The sequence below is a fragment of the Hippocampus comes genome, unplaced genomic scaffold (assembly GCF_001891065.2).
Source record: "Hippocampus comes isolate QL1 unplaced genomic scaffold, H_comes_QL1_v1.1 scaffold29, whole genome shotgun sequence".
Classification (NCBI taxonomy): Eukaryota; Metazoa; Chordata; class Actinopteri; order Syngnathiformes; family Syngnathidae; genus Hippocampus; species Hippocampus comes.
The window spans coordinates 1,750,021-1,776,547 of record NW_017805820.1 but is presented as its reverse complement, the minus strand read 5'-3'; the positions used below and the strand labels follow the sequence as shown (position 1 = coordinate 1,776,547).

The window sequence follows — 26,527 nt, the reverse complement described above, 5'->3', positions numbered from 1 at the left end:
ACCATAGCGATCAGAGTGTTGCGGCCAGATTAGACGCTCCTTGTGTTTATTATTATATTTCGAAAACACCACAGTTTTCATGCAGCTCATACCATATTATTTTGTTGTATTATTTCCGCCACACCTTAAATGCCGGTCCCTGAAAATATTGTCTGACATAAACCGGTCCGTGGGGCAAAAAAGGTTGGGGACCCCTGGTTTAGACTGTAGAATCTCAGCAATGGAATATCTGATGAAGTGCCATAAAAGAAAGTGATTTGCAAGCATGCTTACTTAAAATAACTTGACTAATGATATTAACAAAGCAAAGGGGGGAATTTATGTGAATACTGCAATTGTTGTTGGGTTTATTTGGGGGACCACAATAAGGTTTTTTTTTTCCCCCCTTTTTCATCAACCATGACAGTATTGCTCGGAGACTTTGATTTCAAATTAAATCCATGTTAAACCATAAGTGGCCTGCTCGGCTTGGGAGTTTTTGCAGAAGCTTTTTCCCCTCATTATAGTACAGCATTCGCAAATGACATTACTGTTTCTGGAAGCATGCTGCACATGTGATGGAAACATGTGACCGTTTCTCTCACCTTGCATGTTTGCAGTTGTTTCACACATGAGTGGCATCTCCTGTGTGGAGAAAAAAAAAAACAACAATTTATCTCGAGCTCTGGAAAGAGACCTCTGCAAAGTTATCAGTTTCTGCCAACAAATCTCCAATGAGATACTATGAAAGTGTGAAACAGTGTTTGTCAATTTCAATGCTTGATTTCAGTCCTATTATTTTTCTTTTAAATGTTTAATCTTGCTTTGAGCTCTTCATTTTCGTTTTTCACACAGCAGCTCTCTAACGATTACCGGTACAATAATACGAGCACAATCAAATAGTGAAGTCCTTGGTTCTTGATGTTTGATTTGAGTTGTTCAGATAATGAATGATGGCAGAACCAAACATTCCAATCGCAGGATCATCTCATGTGAGAGTCGCTGAAGTTGCCTGCTGCTCACAGTTCTGCGCTGCGCTTTCTCCACTAAGCACAAGCAGTCATGTGTCTGTGCCTCATGTGAGCCAGATTTGAGGCCCAGCCCGTTTATTCCAAGAGTGTTTATTGTGGCCCTTTTAGAAAGAACTGTAAACATTCTGCCAAGTCTTTTAGAAGTTTACTCAATTAGTTGTATAAAAACTAGTGAGATCTCATTGTAATGAGGCCCTTCACTTTGGCGGGATACTCCTTTCGAAAAAATTTTCACATACAGAAAATGTGAAGGATGCAAGAGAAAAGCCTCTTTGATATTCATCCACTTTAATTGATAAAAAATATCATCAAGCAATTACCGTGATACCTCTACTTACGAAATCAGTTGGTTCTGGAAGAAATTTCTTAACTAGAAAATTTCGTCAGTAAGGATGCGTTTCCCATGTAAATGCCATCATTCTGTCTTTTATAGGTCAAGAGAGATTTGGCAACATGACCCGCGTATATTACCGCGAGGCAATGGGCGCCTTCATTGTGTTTGACGTGACGAGGCCCGCCTCCTTCGAGGCAGTCACCAAATGGAAGGAGGACTTAGACTCCAAAGTGACACTGGCCAATGGGAACCATGTGGCCACGGTGCTCCTGGCAAACAAATGTGACCAGGGACGGGATGTACTCACCAATAATGGAATAAAGATGGAGCAGTTCTGCCAGGAGAATGGCTTTGTGGGATGGTTTGAGACATCTGCTAAGGTAAAACACACACACACACACACACACACACACACACACACACACACACACACACACACACACACACACACTTGCTATTCACCTGCAACGGGCGGGTATAAATGGTCTAAATCTGCCTCAAATTCTATAGCCCCTTCCAACCTGCCCTTTTGAAAAACTGTAACATTGTAGTATCTCGCATAAGTGTGTGCTTTGGGAGTTCTGCAGTTTCACTCTCACTGTCACATAGAAAATGAAATATTTTAGTTTTTAAGACCAACTGATACAACTACTGTACTTTAAACAATGAGACCGAGAACAGTGAACTATTCACACTCACAATCACACACACAATTTAGAGCAAACAATTAACCGACAGTGCATGTTTTTGAAATGTGGGAGGAAACAGAAGTACCCGGAGAAAAACCACACTGGCATGGGGAGAACATACAAACACCACAAAGGAAGGCCAAAGCCCCGAATCAAATCCTGGACCTCTCTGCACTCTGAGGTGGACGTGCTAACCAATCGATCACCGCGCCACCCAAACACGAACTAATTATAAACAAATCTATTCTAACTAATGATAAAAAGCCAAGTCCAGTCAAGTCAAATCCAACTTTATTGTCAAATACAGCACAGATGAAATTTGTGAATGAAATACAATAACATGAAATACAAATCAGATGAAAAAGCCAAGCTTCCATTAAAAGTTTCAAGAAATTCAGACTAATAATTAACAATAAGTGACATTGTCATCAACAAAAACTAACATTTTTACTTGTATTTTTACAACTAATAATACATGTACAGTATGAATGACCTGGCTGAAAACTTCATCCATACGCACAGTTAGACTGTACCTAGCGCTAGACTTCTCAATACAGAAAGAGGGCCCTAAGGGTTAAAATCAAGTCCATTTTAGTTCCCACAAATTATGTTTTTGTGCAGATACGATCTCTAAGTAGGTTAATCGGGCCGCTGGGGACAAAGGTAGCGCATTGTACTCCTCTATGCATTCATTCGGATGTTATTAGTTATTCCAGTCAACTCCTCAGTTGCATTTTAAAAGAGGATCATTCATGGACCTCTGCTGTGCCTTTGCCAAGTTACATTATAATCGATCAGATGTGCTTTAAATTGTGTTGGGAGGAGCTGAATCCCATCAATTTAGTCTAGCTGTGCTACCCGAACTACTTATATAAGAGTATAAGACAAGGCAGTTTGATTGATTTAGTCACCCAATGATCAATGTCTTCTGCTCAAATATCTTCTCGGGAAGCTAGGAGTCATGTTGACTCCGGACAAAAATGTTGACTTGTGTGGCATGTGTGACTTAAAGCGACACAATGACCCAACCTTAAAGGCCTCGCGTGTCATGAGTGATGTGATGCGGGAATGTCACAGCCAGGTGGGAAGGGAGGAAAATAGAACAAGACATGCACGTAGACATGCACACGCTTTGACACCCGCAACAGTTGGCACATCTGCACAATCTAATGAGATCCTACGAAGCATAGTCCTAATATAAATATATTTCAGTATATCATAATATAGTGATACCTTCACTTTAGAATTTAGAAAGAGGCAAAGGCTAAGCTGTACTTAGCATGGAGACAAATCCCGCTGTACACATGCAAAGCCAAACATAGTGGAGGAAAACATTTTTCAATTCAATTATTTTGCATTGATATTGTGTCATTTCCCCCCCTTTCTATTTTCACGCTTAGGAAAACATCAACATTGACGAGGCGGCTAACTGCTTGGTGAAACACATCATTACCAGTGAGAACGACATGCTCCAGTCGGAGGTCCACGACACCATCACCCCCCAATTAGAGACGGACAAAGGCGGGACATGCACCTCCTGCTTTAGATCGCAGTAATGGCTCTCGACGCGTGGGCGTCCTTGTGTATGTCATTCCGCGCAAAGTTGGACCGTGCGCAGAGGTAGAGCTTGTTGATTTTTAGAGAGGATGTTTTTCTCCTCCGACGGTTCATTTTGGCTCGAGGAAGGCAAGAGCCGAAGGAATGAGCGGACAGAAGAAAAGGTTGAGAACAATAGACGAGGATGCGTGTTCCTGTCAAAAACAAGGTCCCCCGCATCTTTAGCACTCCAACTTCTGTAACCATGGAGATGCGATTAGTCTATGAACATGTTCAGAGGTGGAATATCTCTGTTCAAGGTTCAGATCTTCAATACATGTTGGCTGTCACCCCTTATGACCTTTGCATCGCAGTCTCTCGCCCACTCTTTGGTTTGCTTCACTCATTTTTTTTTATTTCTTCTCTTTTGTGTCCGTTTTCTACTGACTATAAACAGAGAGTGTTCTTTATCTCCTTTGCAATTATGCCAAGCAGCTCTCCTCCGCAAAAAAAAAAAAAAACTGCAGTTGAAAATAAGTAGATCTCGGACTCATAGCCAGAGCGTTGGGGATTCGTTCAACAAACGAGTTCCAAATCAACTCAAATAGGTTTACTAATTCTACTTTTGATAAAAACACATCATTGTCCAAAGGAAAAAAAAAGTCCAATTTGAAAACTTTGGTCAATGGGGTACACTTTACAGCACTTTATCTACACCACAGATGTCAAAATTGGGGCCCGTGATCCAGATCCCGCGACATTTTATGTGGCCCATGAAGGCAAATCATGTGTGTCTACTTTGTGTCTTGCAAATTGTCTTGTTACAGTGAGATATGCAATATTGCAAAAATAAAAATAAAGAAATAATTCAAAAAAATTACCCATCCGTCCTTTAAAATACATTGAAAAATAGTTGAACGAACAATGTACTGGCTTTTGATTTCAAAACTAGTTACCCATCAATTCGTTGTGTATATGTGACAATATAAGGTGATCATACATTTTATGTAGGTTAACAGTCATAACAGCCCTCCGAGGAAAACCATAACTATGACGTGGCCAATGACAAAAATGAGTTTGGCACCGCTGATCGACACCATATTTTGTCCAAAGTGTTTTACCAAGCCTCTATTTTGAAAACATATCCGAGCGTACGCCAACGTGTACGCTCGGATATGTTTCCACATCAACTTACTGTGGCGTGCTGGAGCCTATCCCAGCCGTCTTCGGGCAGTAGGTGGGCGGCACCCTGATGATGCCAGCCAATCACAGGTCACACAGAGACAAACAACAATTCAAACTCACAATCACACCTAGAGACAATTTGAAGCGGTCTTTTAACCTACCATGCATGTTTTTAGAATGTGGAAGGAATCCGGAATACCCGGAGAAAACCCACGCAGGCACGGGTACAGCAAATGGCTAAGATAATGCCCTGTTCAAAATGTAAAATTTCATGCTTCCAAAACATTTTATTTATAAATGCAAGAGCAGAGGATATGAAAACATTAACCAGTATAATATTTTTATACAAATTTAAACATATTTCCAAAATTTATGTGCACAGCCCTAATAAGTCACACAGTATATTCTCACATAACCGTTCATCAACCCCCCCTGCCCCCCCCAAAATAACGTGTAATTACAATACTCTTTTCAAAATGTAATATTCATGCTTACTAAATAGTTTATTTATATATGCAATTAGAGGATATGAAAACATGTATAGTATTTTTATACTTAAGATAGATTTGAACATGCTTCCAAAATGTAATAACAAACACATTGTTGCAAGATAAGCACATTAAATGTATTTTTATTTGGACCTGCTGGTTTCATATATACAGTATATCCATCCATCCATCCATTTTCAACACCGTTTACCCTGAACAGGCATCGTGGGGAGTTGCCGGAGCCAATCCCAATTGACTTCAGGTGGAAGGCAGACTACACCCTGAACTGGTCGCCAGTCAGTCGCAGGGCACATATAGATACAAACACTGAGCGGGAACCGCCGATCCCTCGCTGTGTAAATACTGTACTGTACATACCGACAAATTATGGAACCAAAGATGTGTCCAGTTAGCACCAAGAATAAACCACAACTTTCCTGTCTGCCTGTCTCTTCATTTCAAGCATATTTTTGTTTTCATATGATCACCATTAAAGCAATTTAACCTAAAAATAACCATATGAAAATCTTTCAAGTGTTCTATTAACCTACCACGCATGTTTTTGGAATGTGGGAGGAAAGCGGAATACCCGGAGAAAACCCACACAGGCACGGGGAGAATATGCAAACTCCACTTTGGAAGGCTGGAGCCTGGATTCAAACCATCGACTTCTGTACAACAATGTACCTAAATAGTGTCTGCTGACACAAACTAAAAATAGCACGTTACTTCCGTTCACCACAAAAACAGGTGAGATAGGCCGACACACAAAACAGCTGAAACCGCTCGCTATCTTCACCTTTCACCACCTGCCTGGTGGAGGCAACATAAGGGTACAGAGAAGCAAGAGCGTATAGCTTTCACGTGAGTTGTGATTGTAATTTTCTTCAGCAACATGTCAGAAGCCAAACCCTCACACAGGCGCGCACATGCAAGTGCGCACACTTGCACATTATCAGAGGATTTCCTGGATTCATTTCTCTGTTCTCATCTGGTCTCCTAAGCAACAAACCTCAACAGACAAGAAAGTGAAACAGAGAGAATGAAGGAGGCGTCCTAACATGGAATTTAAATCACAAGACTCCTTAAGCGGCATGTGACCTCATGCTCACGTAAAGCCTCGCACACACAGGCTGTTTTCCGGACTTCTTTGAAACGCACAGCTGCATTTCTCAGAACGACTCGGCTGTCATTTGTTTCTGCACGCGGAAGCCGCGCCGTGACTAAGTTTGATTTTAATGCTGTCGTTTATCACTCGTTTTCCGAACAGGTGAATGGATTCTTTTTAAATCCGACACTGCGATGGTATTTCCAGTTGTACTCGCTCACTCAAATGAAAAAAAAAAAAGTATTGGGAGATAAGGAATACTCAACTCACCGCACTGATTCTGTAGCTGTTACCTATAAAATGCTATGAGGTGTGCAGTGTGGATTTGCCCAAGACAAAATACACACAACTTGAGCTCAGAAGAAGAATGAAGTGGTCGATAAAGTCAGTGAGAAGTAGCGGCTGTGGCGGGACTACTCTGCCTGTGAATTAAACACAAAATAAATGAGAATCAATAATCGGAGTCCAGGGATCTTCTGCTTGAATGAAAATAGCTACGCCTCTCCCAACTTTGATCGCTGGATCTGTGAGGGTATTGTCTCCATTATATTTGCGTGTCTCTTTTGTTTTAATACTCTGGGACGTGGTGGCCGATCAGTGTAAGATAAATTCCAAAACAGATTTGTCTGAAACGGCTTAACCAACTTTATGTGTCCCCACCCATCCATCCATCCATCCATCCATCCATCCATCCATCCATCCATCCATCCATCCATCCATCCATCCATCCATCCATCCATCCATCCATCCATTTTCCACAGCACTTGAACTCACTGCGGCTGTGGGTGAGCCGGATTCTATCTCGGCTGACTTTGGGTGAAAGGCAGGTTAGTTAGTATGTGAGATCATCAAAAAAGAAAATGTAACTATCAGACAGACTTTATGAATATGCATGGGTTCCGCTGTACAAGTAACATATATCCAATTCTTATTTTCATCCAAACAACAATGTGTTTTCCTGTGACAAACCTTTCCTCTTTCCTGTCTCCAAATTGTGTTTTGTTTGGTTTTACAGCATCAGCAGCCTTTGACATTCACCTTATTGAGCCAGTCGCAGTGTCACAGAGACCGCCTTTTGCGATTACGTCACTGCAAACCTGTTCAACATTTTCGTCTCTTTCCAGATAGCCTGTCACTGTTTGGGACTGGCTTGCTTCATCCCCGAGCTGTGGTTCTTTTGGGTCATGGCTGTGTGTGTTTGTTTTGGTGGGTGCTGTGTTCACATAAAGTTTGCTAACTCCCTGGCTTGCCGGGCAAAAGGCTACATGCCATAATTCCCTCATGTGCAAACTGTGGATGTGCACACAACAATGTGTGAGTGCAATTTGCATCGCCATGTGACCTTGTGCCGTTTGTTATATTCTTAAAGTCAAATCATTCCCACTGGGCATTTGCGATTTCGCTTTTGTGACACGCACAAGCAAACTGTGCAAAATCTAGACATCAGAAATGCACAAAAGAGAAATGGATTGCATTTTAAAAAGCAAGTCGTATACTGTATATGTGTAAATTTTGCCTTATGTTTAACATGTCACATAACTGTGCCAAACAAACATGTATCGAAAGATGGGGGACTGTGGAAAGAGCGAGAGAAGGTGGGTGGGTGGACGAGAGGTAAGTTGCCAGGCAGTGTGGGAGTTTCAGCATGTCTCTCAATTTTGTGTGTGTGTATGTGTGTGTGTGTGTGTGTGTGTGCGTGGGTGCAAGTAGTGATGAGAGCATGAGACCCAGCGAGCGCTTGCATGGAGGCAGTTGTCATGGCAACAGAGGAAGTCGTCTTTTCTGCAAGAGCTCTTTCGGCTGTCCCAGAATCCTACATCTCTCTCTCTCGCTCAACTGTTGGTGCCTGCTTGTGTCCTTGTGAGTCTGTATCAATGGTTTGAATACCGTTTCTATTTCGATTGGGGTACTAAGACCAAGACAAACAAACCGAGCAACTCACCTACTAATGCCTATCCCTTTTCAGTCCTTTCTATATCAGAACTTATGTTCCTTCTAATTTTACATGCATCTGAGCATTCAAAGGAATTCCCTCAGCATGCCTTGGAACATGGGGAGCAACATCAGGCATGCACATGGTGGCCAATCTAGTGTCACACCTGTCCAAAACCTGTTATCATATCAAGTTACATCCAAGTTACACTGGCAATTCAAAGCACCTATATATCAAAATAGACCATACCATTGAATAGAGATTTGTGAAAATAATCAAATCAGCCCTCGTTTGTTGTGTTTATTTTAGCGCACGTCACTTTAAGCGTAATTAAATCTCAATGCATTCTGTTTTTGGTCCCACACTGTCCACAAAGAAGTAATGAAAAAAATGTCATGTCATAAAACTCAGAAATGTCTTGTCACCTGACCTCAGAAACGCGCAAAACAGCCTCGTTTAAGGGGCTCGCAAACTAAGCCCATGTTTGGACTTTCTGAGTGGAATGGTTCGCATGTATGCTGCTACCCAGTGATTTGTCTACTCTAGCCCATTTTTGGGGGTGCTGTAACATCCCTATAGACAATGATCGCACCTGTGCATGTTGAGAGAGCTTATATGGTTTTTTTTGGCCTGTGTTTTTTTTAACAAGCTAAAAAAAAATCTTTAAAACACATACAGTGCTTGGTTGAAAAGCAATATTTTTAAAACAGAAATATTTAAAAAATAAAAATCCAATATGTCTTGTTCATTAACACAATTCAAGATCCATTTTATTATTGATGACATTACACTTATAGTCTATTACTTTGTGAGTGCGTGCCAATATTGGAACATTGACATCTCTAACCCACTACAGTTTTCTTGGACATTGACAACACATGCACACACACAGACCATTACTCTCATCTTACCATTTTAAGAATCAAAACTGAGGCTGCTTAACCTAATCAGGCATTTGCAATATTCATGGAGGCTTTTGTTTTTATTCAAGACTAATTCCCAGAAAAAAACCCAAAAAAAACCAAACACTGACATGGCTTAAAAAGCCACAAAACACCAAAGCAAATTCCCAAAAGCTCATCTAGTTTGAAAGCACCAGTTTAATTCCAAAGTCAACATCTAGTGTTCATGACAGCTAAGATTAAGCATCAGAAGCACAGGGAGTAGATTATGGCTATATGATCAATGCATCACATGCAAGTTCAAGAAATGTGACCCACATCATTGTAAACATCTTAAATCTCTTTCCAAGGTCCATTGTGTAACAGTCTGGCGCCAGGTTTACATTCCCAACCAGTCAGCTGACGTGTTCGTTCAAGAACACGCCTAAAAAAAAAAAAAAAAATTTTTTTTAAAAAGATTGTATTTTGCACAAATAAAAAAAACATCTCAGTGATCATAGCATGATCATGTTTTCCAGATGATATTGTAAAAATGACCAAATGATGCCATTTCAACCATGCTGTACACTGTGTGTATAAGAAATATCTACTCAGGGATGGAAACCGGCTCACGTAAGCAGAGTAAGAATCCAAACAAAATCCTCTTATTCACATGCCTAAATAAAGATTATTAGTTGAATTAAGACTATTCTTTTTTTTTTTTTTTAATTGGCAGCTTTTCATTTGCAACAATAAAATTACATCGGTTGTGTAATGTAATTTGCTCATTTTTCCCAAAGAAAGAGCATTAAAATGTAATTGTGTTCATATTCCAGTAACCCACAGCGCCAGAAATTAAAGCGTTGTTTGTCTCACCTCTACCCTCTGTTCCTCCACCTTTGCTTTACTCTTCACCTTCAAAAGGTCTTTTTCACTCTCAGACAAACACCAGCATGCGCACACAAACACCCGCACTCATGATTTATAGCTTTAGTAGCAATGAACTGCATGTCTGAGAGGGAGAGAGAATGCTGGAGGAAAGTATAACCGCACCTGAGCCCGAATACCCGACTCATCTATCCACATTTACTAGAATGTAGACAAAATACATTGTCATTTATGAATGCTGTCAAGAACGTGCTGCAAAATGGAAACCTTCCAAATGCTACCTGATTACAACCTCCATCAAACTTATAAGGACACCTGTTATTTAAAAAAAAAAAAAAACACATCATAGAGGCCAATGTTGTCTGGGTGTCATGTTTTGCATGGTGGTCGTTGGAGGACCCCAAAAAGCAGGGAGGCAGGGAGGAGCAGGGTGGCTGACCAAAATGTATTAAACAAAAATGCAAACAGGAATACAATGGAGAAACCAACTCGAAAACTAACTCAAATAAAGTCCAGTAAAAGCACAAGAAATCAAAGTACCTAAAACAGAAAACAAAACATGACACGTACACACAGCAACAATCAAACAGCAACAATGACCCGACACCGAGTGGTCGTGCCGGGAGTCCTTTTAAACAAACAAACTAATGACACAATGACCAACAGGTGTGCAGCTGCAGGCGGAGCCCTACAGTGCCACCTGTTGGCCACAAACAGAACCATGACACTGGGTACACAAATATGGTCAAAGGTGTGGTCCCCAAGTGTGTGGCCTACTGGGCACTCACGTTGAAACGTTTTTTTTTTTTTGGGCACTATTCCACTCATCCTAATAAATGCTAGCGGGAATAGGCTCATGTCTTCATGGGCTCAAAATAATTCTTCATTTCTGTAAAAGGCCATGTTGGTAGTCGGATGGTGGACTGTGGAAAAGTTTGAGGTGCCATATCGCAGCATCCATTTGTATTTGGAAGTGCTGCTGCTGAAGGAGCAAGGAGAATATCATTACCGGACGTGTGTCTCCCTCAAAATACCCGCATGCCTTTGCACCCTCACTACACATCTGTCTGCAGGAACCCTTGGGGGATGCAGGGGATACTGCAATAGCTGACGCAACAGGACGTGTGACTTCCCCCCCCCCCCCCCCCCCCGTCCTCAGGGAACATGTGCCTCCCCATGCTAATCATATGCTTTGCAACATGAACCCCCTCTCGTCTCACTTTCATGTCTTTCTCGGGACTGTCCTCGTCACGTTGCCTTTGATAGAGTGCCAGAGGCTGGCAGATGCTCATGTGCACGCCACCTGCTTCTGCAACTTCCCTTTACAAATAGCATATACACGCACACACACATACACACACACACGCACACACACATTGACACACATTTATGGTCATGAAATATCAAAGCTCACAGTGGCCTTGAACTGCCAAAAATGGTTGCATAGCCATCACTATATGGCCTGTGATTAAAAGCAAGGACATGTTCATCCATTATATATGAATGCCCTATTACATCATAATTTTATGCTGATGCTCAGAACTGGCCCTGGTAGCATTTTATTACACAACAATGCCATTGTTCCAAAAGGGAAGAGATATCAAAGACACAGCAGAAGGCGTGATTGGTTTTCCTCTGCTAGATCGGTCCTGATTTTATAAGTGGCTGTCACTGTCATTCTGCATTCTAGATTTTGGACTTCAAAAGCAATATTTTATTTTCATCGTTCAAAAAACGAGTATTTTTCCATCTGAAACTGTTTGACTCGCATTCAGGGTATGACAGTCTGAGGGGCATTTCATCTTCTTTGAGCGTAGTTGTGTGCTCCAATTCAATTATCGGTTTGGATTAAAAAGTATGATGCTGGGTCCAACTGGAACATTTTGAATGGCTCTTCAGCCAATGCTTTCTGTCCACTGTCAGGTGGACGCAATCTCTGCCGGGGTATTGACAAACACTCAAAGCAGCATATGTGACTGAAGACAGTTTGAGGAGCAAAGTTGGAAAACAGAAACGTGTGGAGAAAAACAGAAAAACTGGCCTACATAACAGGTTGTGTTGAATTTTAGAGTGCAGTAGAGTTAAGTATCGCAATACATTGATTTGACTTGATGACATGTTTTATTCTTGGAAAATAATGTTTATGCAAATATTTATGTATATATACTTATATGTACCTGTAGAATGTATATTTAACAATGTTGCATTTATCATCATTTTTTATAACACACATTGTATAGTCAACCCTGTACAGTATTCTCTTTTGGTTGAATCATTATGTGATTGAGATACATTTTTTAAAGTAGATGTATCGTCTACTTTAAAAATGTATCCGGGTCCAAATGATTTTATTTCGTGCAACCAAATGACACAATAAAATGCAGTCAATTTAACACACCATTTTTTTCATTGTAGGCGCATATTAAAGCATCGTCTGACATTTTTTTATAATGATTTTGCAGACTAAATTGCCGTAAAGTAAAACCGGTCGCACGCCCAAGTGAATACGAGGTCGCTCATCCTCTGTAAAAGCCAATGTGTCTTGTTAGATATTTGTGTGAATGCAGTGACAAATATTCACATCAATGTTGCTTCCAAAAAGGACTCTGATATCGACCTAATATTGCTCTGTTCATTTTTTGTTTTGTTTTATTGCATTCTCTGCCAGCGCTTTCACTCAGAGGATTCAAACTCGAATAAAAGTATGAAATGTGTAGTTTATTTCTTTGCCCAAACCCTTATTGGGTCCAACATATTGCACTTTGACTGCAACCGCCTTTAAAGATGGCATTATAGACAGCAAATCAATGATACAGCAACAATAGCATAGCATGATCAGAAAGCTAAATGGCTTTCTCTGCTGTGATCACTACACTGCTCCAAAAATTACTCCACAAAACCGGGACCGACCCTTGTGACGATAAAGCGGATCAGAAAATATATGGATGGATGCTGCTAATTGTCTGATTGCAAGATGCCAGTGCTGCTTAGAAACCCACAATGCTTTTTTTCTGAACTGCCTCTGTAAATTAAAAGCCTATTCTCTGTTGTCATCCATCCTCAACATGTTAGATGGGGTCCGGGTCATGTTGGAGTCAATTTTCCAAACAAAACTCATCAAAGTATGCCTTTTCAGATATTGTCTTGTGCACTTGAGCATCGTCATGCAAGAACAAAAAAGGATCTCATTAACAAACAACGTCTCGTTAAAATGAAATCACATTTTTTTTTCAAATGGAGTACCACACTCTTCGTAATTTTTGCTTGACCTGTTTTTGGCCGGATTCCCAGTGTATGATGTGTGACAGTCGCCTCCTGGTCGATGCGGCAGTGCTAACAAGAAAAATGCAAATTGGCCTGGATCACAGGCTTTAGGTAAGTGTCTCATCTGTATTCCAGGAACCAATCAAGCTTATAACTGTATACCATAACTGAAACGTGAAGGAACAAAAACACCACTCGTTCAAAGACACAGGTGAAAATAGGTTGACATCGCAAAGCCAAAGAACAAAAAGAATTAAAACAAATATATAGAGGATTCTGACAAACCCAACACAGAGTGATTTATTTATTTTTCTTAAATAGTTTGTACTTGGTACACATTTGCTCCAATGTCGAGGCTGGCTATAACATGAGTTGACATTTACCCATGACCTTAATGAAAAACACATACAAGCAAGATGTCTTGAGGTTATGAGCTACTTGTACGTTCCAGAAGGATTCACTGTTGGACAGAGTCAGGAGCATTTTCAAATTCCCATTCAAGAGAAACAAATTGACTGCGAGCATAATTTCCATCCAAAATCTGTCGCAGAATTGAATATACTTTATCTTCATAATCATCTTAACAGGCCCCAAATGAAGGGACCACTTTTTGTCACATCTCGCTTGCTGCCTCTATAACTTCTCCTTTCCTTGCCCTCCTGTTGTTAACTTGAGATATTGAGACATATACAGCAGCTTTAAGGGCTTACACAATTACACATAAATATACCTTATTAAATGACTCTAGTGACACCGTATGTTCTGCCCCTGAACGCTTCGTTCACAACTTTTAGCAATCCAGAAAGCAAAAAAGAAGTCCGCCGCTTCTAATCTATAGCATTTTCAATTCGGGCTCCAATACTCTCGAATGCCTTACCCATGGAAATAAAAGCCGCTACCTCAGTTGAAATGTTTGAAACCGAACTAGAGACTCTTTTGTATACTCTTTCATTTCGTTGAACTGCATGTTGGCCTGTTTGACTGCCGCTTCCTGTGTTTGCCCTTCCCCCTCCTCCCTGATGTGGAGAGGGGGCAGGGTGATGGTGACCCAATTGGAAAGAAAGGTCAAATCCAATACCTAAATAATGGCGGCAGAAAATGCACCAACCTATTAATATAACAGTCCAAAAGTAACATGTACAGTAAATTTGAAAGAACTGGTGAGCCAGATTACGCAGCCGTTTATGATGGGTGAAGACTGACATCTAGTGGCACGTCTGGAGATTTAACTCTGCTTTTTATACCGATCACAGTATATTGCGCAACTGGTATACGTATCGGCATGTGTGCGCGTGAGTGTGCGCGTGCTCGCGTGAGCGTGTGCGTGTGTGCTTGTGTGTGCGTGTCCTTGCGGATGTTGCTCTTACTCCATCTTTTTCTCTTTTATTTTGAACATTACTTTTACTTTGAAAATCACCACTGAGCGTCTGTCCACTTTCTGTCAATTAATCGTTTTATTCCCTTCCAGTAATTCAAGCGTTCTTTCAGTTTTCTCTTAGTTATCATCAAGTACAAGTGTATACAGTACTGTAGTTGTTTAAAGGTACACTTGGATGGGTTGAACATCGGCCCTTATATAATAGGTCTATGTGTAAAAAAATTCACCCCCTTTGAAGAATCTGTAGTGATCTTTAGGACTTTTTGACATGATTTTGGCCATAGATTGCCCAGCCCACTATTGGAGCCTGACATTTTTCCATCTCAGCCTGTCTATGTCTCATTACAAACAAACGAACAAAAAAAAAAAAACAACAACAAAATTGAGCTTGTCAGCAAAAAATTGACCACAACGACCGGATGATCACTTTAAATATCAAAATGTAATGCTTCTCTCTTCATTTGGGTCTTTGGTGGTTGTCCCCTTCGGTTGTCCAAGCATCCCTGCAAGAGTGACCAACTAGAGTCAGATATGAAAATTTGTTGGAAATTTAGCACTGAGCTCTTGTCGTGGCTTACTGTGAGCCAGCCTTGTCATGTATTTCTCTACTCTCTACAAACCGGCCTTGTTTGAATGTGTGAATGAGAGAGTATTTAACATTTTCTTCGGGAACAAGAAAAATTCCTGTACATATCGTGTTTGTTTGAACATGCTTTTACTTTCTTGTGGTGGTGTGTAAGAGCGGAGCCACATCTGGAAACAATAGAGCAGTAGATGCTTGTCACTTACCTCAGGCTTTTGAGGGAGCCCTTAAACAAACACTCATTCAGCCACAGTAAATTACAGGAAGGTAATCCAAGCTACAAACCCAGATTTCTGGAAAACCCTCGCCAGCACATCGCCAGCACTCCCAGCAACACACACCTAAGGAGATAATCTAGTGTATAGCTGGGTTACAGCTAAATTACATGCCAAACAAAACCTTCTGCACTCGTGCTATTTGAATGATAGGCCAGCAATTTAGAACATCCAGTTATTTTCTCACACACACACACACACACACACACACACACACACACACACACACACACACACACACACACACACACACACACACACGCGCACACACACAAAAACAGTAGACAGAATATATGTCAAAAATGCATACAAAACACCCAACATAAAAGGTTAACAAATGTCACACATTCTACTGATCGTAATCAGTATTTGATTCCCAAGTCAACTATCTGTGAAGACTAGAAACCTTTGATGACAAAAACAAGTGTTGGAGTTGGTCACCATGGTTTGCTCACAGCCTAGAAGGGATTTTAGCCAACTCCACCTGAAGAATCTTTCTTTCAAGTTTCTCGGCTGCTGCTTAAAAACGTACGTGTTCGGCTCCCTTTACAGGTTTTCTATTTGCTTGAGGTCTTTACACCACCGTCGTTAAAAGTATTTATTTAAATTTTATTTAAAGTTTCAGATTTTCTTGAGGGCGGTCCGGTGAGCCACTGGTTAGCACACCCGTCTCACAGTGCAGAGGTGCAGTGTTCGATTCCTTCCTGTGTGGACTTTGCATGTTCTCCGGGCCCGCGTGGGTTTTCTCCGGGTACTCCGGTTTCCTCCCACATTCCAAAAACATGCATGACAGGCTGGCTGAACACTCTAAATTATCCAAAGGTGTGAGTGTCAGCGTGGATGGTTATTCGTCTGTGTGTGCCCTGCGATTGGCTGGCAACCGGTTCAGGGTGCCCCCCGCTTACTGCCCGAAGACAGCTGGGATAGGCTCCAGCACGCCCTCAACCCTTGTTAGGATAAAGCGGATTAAAAAATGGATGGATGGATTTTCTTGGTTTCTCATCGGACAGGAGGTGGCAGCATTGTTAAACTCCAGTGACGTGTACTCGTGTAAGCGTGAGTGCATGTGTAACACTCACTCTGAATTAATGCACTCCAGTAATTTACACGATGACATCATCAAATGGTATCACGAACCCAAGAACTTTTTCATGCTGTCAATTTGTTGCGATATACCCACATGAAGGGACGTACACACACTGAAAACATACCCTTTTGGTAACCAAAGCTTTTTTTTTTTTTATTCGTCTTCTGATACAAAAGTGTCATTTAAATAACAAACGGGTTTTTAAAATTCTATCTCTTTTTACAAGGATAAATTAACATTTTTCCGATAATACACTGATCATCTCTCCACACTTCTTAGATCTTATAGGCTAAGACCAACAAATGTTCAACTAAAACCAACATTGACTCATATCTGGGCATCTCAACATTTACACATCTTATTGCCAGTGATTTTTTTATTTTTTAATGTGGCCCGTGTCAGAGTAACTTAACTACTCTGTTATTGTTTGAAACATCATGGGAGGCACAGTGCGGTCATAAGGGAGGTGGCCGCCAAACGTTATGAGAAAAGGGAAACTGCATTAGCTCAGGCGGATGGTGGTCAGAGCTTTGCTTAATTCACTTTAGCTCAATGCAATGTTTGTTTGACTTTGGAAATCTAATCAGGGTGCCAAGGTATGCCGCATTGGAGGACCACTGGTGGCTGCTCCAGGCTTCTCAGGTTCACCACAATATTTAGAAATATCTACAAGGTCTCATTTCCCTTGGTAGGCCGAGACACAACATAAGTCTGTCAACCGATATCTTCACCTACTTCTGCAGCTTTACCTCAAAACGCACGTGACAGCAATGTGAAGGACTATCTAGTTTCTCATGACGCGCTGAATGCTATTATCATAGGCCCTTTTTCACTTGAAATTTCCTACGTTGGACTCTGCGCTTGTACGAGGACTAAATGTAACTGACACACATTACAAATATACATTCCGAGACTCACTGAAACGCAAGTGCTTCGTTCGATTGTCGTGCAAACACACTCAGCGTGTGTACATTGATGAATGCTGCACTAACGCATGGTGATTGTGATACTTGTGAACAAATGACTTTTCAATTCTCAAATGCATTGAACATTTGTTTTTTTTGTTTTTTTTCAAGGAGTGGCTTGATTGTCCAGGATGGCCACGATGCAGTCCTGACACATGTCACTGGAACAAGTTGTTTCTCTAATGTCTTTATGGAACTTTATGGATGATTCAGTTGACCCCGAAATGATCACCTGGAACTGATATTATGTATTTTACCCCAAAAGAGATCAATATGGCATTTGGATTTGGTTCTTCTTCCAAGTGTTTCAATGCATAGCTGCATGAGGGCATGTGTTTGCAACAGCTATATAGTATTGAACTTTGTGTCTTTTGGCAAGCGATTTTCTAATAAGGTTGAATTCTGGCTAATGTTTGGAAAAGGCACAGCTTTAATTTCCTGGACTGCTCATTAATCTGTGAGCACATAAGGCTCCCAGGAGATTGAACCCATTGAAAAAAAAAAAGGTGGCTCCGAAAAGATGAGAGCTTTCTACCCAATCAGGCTGAGCTTCCACAAATTGCCCCATAAGCAACTTGACTTTTGTTTTTCGGATGCAAGCGATTGGCTTCATATTGGCCACTTAGTGAAATGTAATTTGATGTCGTTCGCCTCCATGACAATTCTCAGACAACAGGTTTCTAACCAAATCTCTCCGGGGAAAATGTCATAACATAATTACAGGTACTCTGCAAATGTATTTTTTTTCCCCCGCCTTTTTTCACAAATGTCATACTCAGAATTTCAATACGTGCACAACTCAACCCATTGTCATGTTTACATACTGTGGTTACGTCTGATTCATTGGAGTCATCATGTAATTGATACTCGATGGTGTTCTTATTGCAGCATCTTCGGAACAAAACGGATATCTGCGCTGGTGAGTTTTTATGAATCAGTCTGCTGTTTAAATTAATGCACTTGTGGCAGGCACGGACACTTCATGTTTTTAATTAGACTGCATTAATACAGATTGAAGCTGGTGTCAATCAAATAACTAACTAACCCTTGCTGAAATGTAAACATTTTAGAAATGTAAGGCCATTTGACTTGACTCACTTTTGGTCTGGTATGTCTTTTCCATTTCCCATTCCGTTTTATACAGAAAGACACCAGGCTCTTTGGGAAACCTCCGCCGGTATCGGAATACCATCTGTACACGGACTCATCAACGGCCTTCGAAGGCCTTTAAGGTAGAGGGGTTATTCTACCCAGCAGTTCAGTCACTGGCGCTGAGCAGAAAATTGAGGCAGAGGTAGACGTGGCACCACACAGCTTATTTTGTGTCCAATTTTCACGTTAATGTTTCAATGCTGCCTGCTATGTCTTTATTCCTCCTCCATTTTCCAGCTCTCTCTGAGCTGGAAAATGTCTTAAGAGAGTTCACGGGGCTACTGTTGCTGCTAGTTTTTGAACCCGTCCACCCTTCTCGCCGAACTCCGGCACTTAAAGGAAATATCAACCACTGTGGGAGACACAGAGATAGACACGCGTGTGTGGACTCTGAGATATTTCCCAGCGTCGTTCACATCCAGTGGTTTGTATGACATCCTCCTTTTGTCAGGGCGAGCGTCAGTGAGCTCAAGAAGCAAGTCCAGTCATGTGCATTCTTTCTCCTCACACCACTGTCTCGTTGCCTGTCCCCGGTTTAATCCAACCATTGCCTGGTCCTCGCTTGCCTCCTCGACCCACCCTACTGTCCTTGATTAAGCGGGCGGAGCAACGTTGCCACGTGTGCAGGGTCTTGGCTGACCAGATCCACATGCCCGAGGTGATGCCCACGAGCAGTGACATGAAGATTCGAAGCATCTCCGATGCAACGTACGAGTCTTGCGTGGTGGCTTTGAAGTCCTCCCAGTGGGAAAGTTGGTAGAGGTAACAGCCAATCACGGTGGATGCTGGAACCGTGTAGAGAACAGAAAACACTCCGATCTTCACCATTAAACGCTCAAGCTTGTCTGTCTTGGCGCCATCCTTCTGCAAATTGGAGCGGATCTTGAAAAGCGCTACGAGACCAGCGCAGATGAATAGCGTACCTGCAGATCAACGTAGGAGACATTTAATTAATCGTTTTGTGTAACTCACTTTGGATACGCTGGATTTCTACAAATTCACTTTTGAACAACGATTAAACAGCATTGGTGTTAAATTGTATTCTGTAAAACTGGAGTTAAAAATGAAATGTGTATGATAGACAATACTGGAATGTCCATAAGCTCATCGTTAAGATGGAACTTGTTTTTTCAAGATGTGGAGTCCCCACACTTGAATTCATCCGAGTGATATGCTTCAGTAGGTGCTTGTTTTGGTTAGCAACCATGTTCAAATGGACTCGGCCGTTCAGCCCCCTTGTGTGTCAATGACAGCAGTAACAGCATGTGTTTTAGGAATGGGGAAAGGGAAGAGACTCTGAGAATGAGACACCCGCTAACTAATTGGAGCAAGCAAACGCAGCGTGTCATGAAATTCTTTATTGTAGGCAAGGTTTGAATTACCTATAAGAAGGTAGGTCGCTAGCGGCGCCACGACAAAGCCCGTGAGCGCCTCCTGCTGCAGGTTGCCAACATAGCATAGGCCGGTCAGATCGTCAGCATCCACCAATCTCATTATAAGAATGACAATGGTTTTAACAGCTGGGATGGCCCAAGCCGCTATGTGGAAGTAGGAGCTGTGCATTTCAATAGCCTCATGGCCCCACTTTAATCCCGCAGCCAAGAACCATGTCAGGGTCAGGATCACCCACCTGAATTGACAAGATGAGAAAACGAAACAATGCACCATTCAATCTTCTTACAGTGTAAATACAGCTAAGGCCCATTCTGTGTTGCTCTTCGTGGCGGCAGAAAGTAAAGGGTTACACAACAGATGGTGGTGTCATATTTAAGGCCAGAATAAATCCTTTGGGTTTGCTTTTCCTGGAAAGGGGAAATCAAGGGCAAAATCCAAGAGAAAGACTTTGAGCTGTGTTTTTCAATAGCCGCACAACAAGATTGTGAAAAGTGGCCTCAGTCCAGTGGTAGATTTTGATACGAGTGAATTCATCCATGAAATGCAGGGGTTATGGGGAGAGGATGGCAAGATTTTAAACAAAACAGGATGCTCGTCTTATGTTCCAATTGTTGTTCAACAAGAGGTGGTATGCACGCGTCCACTAACCAGAGAGAGGAGGCCATGCCAAAAAAGTAGAGCAGGAGAAAGACGATGGCACAGCCGGTGCTCTTCAGTCCTTCCTGCACGAGAATAGGAACTTCGGTGGCATCCAGGTCACATGACACACGTTCCCGACCCAGAGTCAATCGGACCTGAAAGGGAGATAGAAAAACATTGTTGAATTGGAAATGAATTTCACTCTCAACGTTTCTACAATTATGGCAAAATGAAATTCTCTTAGGATCATGTCAACTTCCTTAAGTCAATGGGAAGAACACACAAAAAATGCTAACTAAATTAGTGTACTTTCCGGACTACAAGCCGTGACTTTTTTTTCCCCACTCTATGAACCCTGCGGCTTTGAATGTGACTATGAAATTTTACTGACGATCTTCAAGCCGCCAGCAGATTTATCCATAGTCTTTTCACATCTGACCAATGAAATTACCAAACACATCCCAGTGGATCAAAATTTGTAAGTCGAGACGCGTTTTCCATGAAAATGCCCTAATCCGTTCCAAGCCCCCCAAAATTCAGACACAAATGTTTTATAAAGCATAAAAAGGCATCAAAATATGTAACAAATACACTTTACAATTAGATTATTGCACAATAAATGAGAGGAAGTAAACCTATACACACCAAATTTACTTACCAAGTAGGCAACACTGTACAAGTTGCAGCACATGGACAGGAAGATGATGGGCCTCTCAGGGTAGGAGAATCGTTGGGAATCCAACAGAAAGGTCAGGACCGTTAAAGTGGTGGAAAGGAAGCAGAGCACAGCCCATACCGCCATCCAGGCATCCGTGAACACTTTGGCCCCGCGCCTGTAGAGCCCGCTGTCATAGCCGCACTGGAGTGCACAGCTATCCGTCTGCTTCAGCCATGTGTACTGGTCGGGTGCGGATCCCAAGGCCTGACACTCCTCCTGGTGCGGAGGATGGCGGTAATACGGCGGATCCTCATCCCCCGGACCCTCCATGCACATGTGGTTGTGGTCATTCTGAGGCGGGAAAAGGCTGCAGTTGAGCACCTGTATCGGGAACAAAATGGAAAAATATATATGTAATACGGGAAAGTGAGGAAAAAAAAAAAAGAGAGGCTCCTCATTTCACTTTCTCCAGGAGCACAGGCACTCTGATTTAAGTATCTGCAGTATATGTGAAGGTTGTTGACTCACCTCTGGCCAAATGAAACCAAACTCATGAAGCACTGGCAGGCATTTTCTCTTGACAGACAAACACATGCTGCCACAAGGTCCAATAGGAATTGGCACTTTGTCCGTGCACATTGGCACATAGACTGAGCACAGGAAGAACTAGAGAAAAAGACAAATTGCTAGTTACAGTTCGAGATTGGGTATCAAGGATCATCCTACAACTAATCCAAGGAATGCAGCAAAGAATTTCCAAATTGCACACACGCACCAAAGTGAATCTTGTGATATTGTGGAATTTTCTTCCAATAAAATAAATTCCGAGTTTGACAAAGAAAGTAAATCTGCTATTACCATAAATGGCGGTATGAACGCTCCTATGGCCTTGTTTTGATATTCACTCTGTACCCCCATTGCATCATCCGAAACCATTGCGACACGTCTACTCATGGTCGGTCAACATTTCCACTTATAATAGCACAAACTGAGTCAAGAAACCAGAGCCAAACTCAACCTACTTCAAGGTTAGACACACAACTCTGCGTCTTCAAAAAAAAAAAAAAAAAAAAAAAAAAAACCAACCCGAGGAGTAAACACAAGGGGCATGAGCCTCATCATGCTCCATAATCCCCCTTAATCTAAGGCTCAATTTCCCGTGCCATGGCAACTGTTTTGAAATAGAGCTATAAATCCGGGTTTCAAAAACATTTTCAAGAATGGAGTTGCATTTTACCATTTCAGGTGGTCATGATGTGACTCCTTGAGGGATCCAAAAGGTTTGGGTTTTTAGTATTTCTGAAGGCCTTTTATCTTCTCGTCAGGGGGTAAAAATGTCATTTTAATGAAGTCTACATTCATACGTGCTCGAAGGTTTGAAAGCGATGACTTTGACGGCCAAACTTAAATACACAGAGTAACTGAATGAACTATACTGTATTATCGTAGGTACCGCATTTAAAGAAATTTGTTGTTTACGATTGTTTGCGCTTCAACAATTGATGACGTTTGACGTAGTTTGAATGTAATGATGACAGAGAAATGTCGAGGGTGTTTTCCCTGACTGTTAGTAAACCGAGTGCCGCCACTTGAGTGCCTGAAGCTGCCCTGGTTATTTGCCAGGAAGCCTCCCATTAGATCAAATGTTCGGGGATATGGTTTCCCTTTCACCTTTCCTCCCTCCTCTGCGTGTAGGAGGGGTTGTCGGCTAATCTTACAGGGCAATTTTGGTGCAGGAGCAGGGCAGGACTGTGGAGTCTGCAGTTCTTGTTCTGTCTGTCTGCCTCACACACTGAGCACAAATGTCTTTTGAAGCACTTTGCTTACTGTGGCACATTCAAAGCCCTTCATCCAAACACCTGTCCATACCAAGCCGTTCAAGTTCTTTAAAAAAAGAAAATTTAAAAAAATAACAACATGCCTGCAACAATTCCTGACCAAAGATGAAATAAAATTGACAACATGCCTAAAACTACAAACGTTGCCATCTCCAAAATGTCATAGTCGTGTTAGAGGATTGCATTTTCTAATATGGAAATGGAATAAAAGGTACACATCACAAATGCAGTTTGACGTATACTGCACATATACAACCGTATATATTACACGGAAATCTGTGCCCATTTAGCTGAACACAAATGTTAAAATTCGGTAGCATGAATGACAATTGGTGGAACAACATGAATTGTCCTGCTTGTCACTATGTGTCAGTTACAGAAATAGATAAACAAAGATACATGACATGTACCCAATACATTTGATTTGATTTGGGGTTAATTAAGTTTCCAGACTTGATTGGGAATCACTGATTCAGAGTAGACTGCCGAGGAGGCAAGGCGTGAGGATGGTTGGCAGAGGAGGCTAAATTGCCATTACATTGCACATTAGACGGACATGAACTTTCCAGTTCATCCTGCAGTACGTGAATACTTTTACTGGTGGCAGCTCTATGTTGTCATGCGCTCCCTTTCCTCCATCCATCCACACACGCACGCACAGGTTTGCAGACAGTCTGAACCCAGCATTGGCCATTTGAAGCTCCATCCCAAATTGTGTGTGTGTGTGTGTGTGTGTGTGTGTGTGCGTAACCATTCTGTTGCGGTCTGTTTATAAATACACACTGGACGCGGGTCCCACATGTGTGCCGTACCTTGAGCTGGCTGGAGCAGCCGTACTGGATGAGCGGCGTAAACGTGGTCAGCTGCAGTTCGGCGTCAGATTGAAGCACGTTGCCGACCAGATTGGGCATTTTGGTGACGTTGTATCCCAAACCCTGGCACATGCTGATCCGGATGGGGTCGCAGGTCATCTCCTCCACTTCATCGCCGAAGCCGCGCACCACGCACGGCGGAGCGAGCAGTCCGAACAGGAGGAGCACGACTGCCCGAGTGAGCGACACCAGAACCCCCTGCATGCTCACTCCAAAACGGAGTCGCCGTCTTTTGCAATCTTATTCCTTTTAAAAACCTCGCCTTGGAAAAAAGTCCGAACTGTCCAACGCGCCCGGGCTTCGTCCCTGGTGGTAGGTCACCTTATCCTATCCGGAGCGTTTAATAGATGCTGCATACGTCCAGAGAGAACGCCGAAACGAATATAAAAACCTGTTCACCTAAAAACTGCACATGCCGCTGCAGGCCAAAACAAATCATCTCTTCCTTGTAGATTCCGTGAAAAAAAAGGCGCAGATCCGGCGATCAGCTCTTGCGCCTCCAAGATCCAGCAGACCGGCTTCGGAACTTTATTGTGTCTGTTTGTGGAGAGACGATACAGTCCGTCTACTTCACAGCCAACCAATCCTTGCGCCCTATTTCGCTTTCTCTGACCAACCCTCAGCCAAGGGGCGGCGCCCATTAGAAAAAAAAACCTCGGACACTCCTTTTCTCACTCCCTCGCCTCCTTGTTTCCTTTGCTCGAGTTTCCGTCTGAAATTCTAACGTGATGAAGGATGACTGATTTTGACATAACGAGATCAGAAACTAAATTTCAGTGGTTAAGCATTCAAGAGTAAGAGGTTGATTTCAGATTTAAATTAGTATTTTACATTTCAAACTGTATCTAGATTGAGTCCCATTCTCAAGGCCCTTCACTTCCAAATGGCCCTGACATTGTTACTGAAAGTAGGCACTTCACTGATGCCGAAGCGCTACAAATCCGTTTTGCATTGCAATGAAGGCACATACGGGACAGGTATTGTTTGGTTGTGGCACCCAGGGAGAAGGTTTCACCATTCGAGCATGAAACAAGCAGTGAAGAGTGATGGGACTTCGGGGAGCAACTGCAAAAACTGTTCATTCGATTATGGTTCTGCCTGATTTGCACACTTCAGACATATTCCACCTGTAAATGCATTTACTAAGTTGAAATCTTAGGAGCCTGCAAATAGTATTGTGTCTGAAGTTAAAAAAAACAGTTTTGGATTGTGCACATATTCATGCCATACACACTTCGAAAGAGCTTTGTGAATTTATACCAATTGTGAGCTGTGCGACAATGGCGTGGCAACAACATTTTCTGACCATGTTACTTCTGAGCATGAACAAAGCAAACCAGCAATCAGATGATGGAGCGCATCGTATCAGTCTGACGACACTTGGCTAGTTGCAACGCATCTTAAATATTATGATTACGTCGACTTGGTAATCGATTGTGACTGCATGCGGTGGGCAACGTATGGCACTCTGTAAATATCGCGTGAAAATGTGTCAAACACTTAATGTGGGAAGAAGGCGCGTTTCGGATTTTCCGTTGGGCACTTGGGACCGCTGATGGAAGCAATGATGGTAGGTTCACATGAATGGCATGTCATTCGAAACTAATCATCTGTTATAACATCTGGTCCTGTTATTAATGAAGCGAATGGGTAAACATTTCAAGCACCAGAGTGGACCAGATAGCAGCACTACGGACATCATGCACTTTAAGATTTATGCGGTTCATTTATTTTGCGGATCTGGAAAGCTACTGTACTTTCCACTGCTTTGGGCCAAATGAAAATCGAGTGTATTTTCAAATGATACATCTCACACTTTTCTCCAATAACAGCCATGTTTTTTCTTTCTGTGTGAATACCATCAGAAAGAACTTCAACATCTTGATGGTGACTTTGTGAAAGTGTGCTTTATTTATTATCAACTGCTCCCAGCTGGTTTCGATGTTGCTATCCAGTCCCCCGTTCATCCAAGTTTTGCTCAAATATGACTAATTGATTTGACAATTTCAGATTGATGTCTTACTCATTGTCTTTTTAAACAATAAAGCACGGTGGCTGAGTAGTATCAACAAAATGCAATGCCAAAACACTTTTTTGAATGCCAAAAACATTCAGGAATCCAACATTGGAAATGACACATTCGCAGATGTCAAAACCAAAATTCATGAAAGAATAATACAATTTACAATCATAATGGTAAAATGTCCCAATCCCATCCCGTGATCAGGGGTCTCAAACTCCGGTTTTCGAGGGTCGCTTTCCGACATATTTTCCATCTTTCCCTGTTGCAACACACCAGATTCAAGTGATCAGCTCATCAGGAAGCTCGGCAGAAGCCTGAAAACGATCCTGATCATTTGAATTGGGGT

The 26,527-nt window shown here is 42.0% G+C and overlaps 2 protein-coding genes across 2 annotated transcripts in view; one reads left to right on the top strand and one right to left on the bottom strand.

Annotated features, from left to right (window-relative positions):
• rab38a (RAB38a, member RAS oncogene family) overlaps positions 1–3,978 on the top strand; it is a 4,921-nt gene extending 943 nt beyond the window's left edge. Inside the window, exons 2-3 of the mRNA XM_019885814.1 lie at positions 1,444–1,724; positions 3,434–3,978. Coding sequence (XP_019741373.1) covers positions 1,444–1,724; positions 3,434–3,589 — 437 coding nt within the window. The 3' untranslated portion in view covers positions 3,590–3,978. The remainder of the gene's footprint in view (positions 1–1,443; positions 1,725–3,433) is intronic.
• Positions 3,979–16,676: 12,698 nt separating this feature from the next.
• fzd4 (frizzled class receptor 4) lies at positions 16,677–24,741 on the bottom strand. The gene is made up of 6 exons (XM_019886056.1): positions 24,099–24,741; positions 21,977–22,114; positions 21,449–21,829; positions 20,800–20,945; positions 20,139–20,386; positions 16,677–19,679 (listed from the first exon to the last, which is right to left on the bottom strand). The coding sequence occupies exons 1-6, from the start codon at positions 24,360–24,362 to the stop codon at positions 19,261–19,263; spliced, it is 1,596 nt and encodes a 531-aa protein (XP_019741615.1). The 5' UTR covers positions 24,363–24,741; the 3' UTR covers positions 16,677–19,260.
• Between the last annotated feature and the right edge of the window lie 1,786 nt (positions 24,742–26,527).

What these genes read in the sequence shown, in the direction of transcription:
- fzd4 (XM_019886056.1), bottom strand. Translation starts at nt 24,362, where the DNA reads ATGCAGGGGGTTCTGGTGTCGCTCACTCGGGCAGTCGTGCTCCTCCTG. An exon ending in TTGGTTTCATTTGGCCAGAG is followed by an intron (nt 21,830 to 21,976) that starts GTGAGTCAACAA and finishes TTCCCGATACAG; the next exon opens with GTGCTCAACTGCAGCCTTTT. An exon ending in AGCGACCTACCTTCTTATAG is followed by an intron (nt 19,680 to 20,138) that starts GTAATTCAAACC and finishes GTTGATCTGCAG; the next exon opens with GTACGCTATTCATCTGCGCT.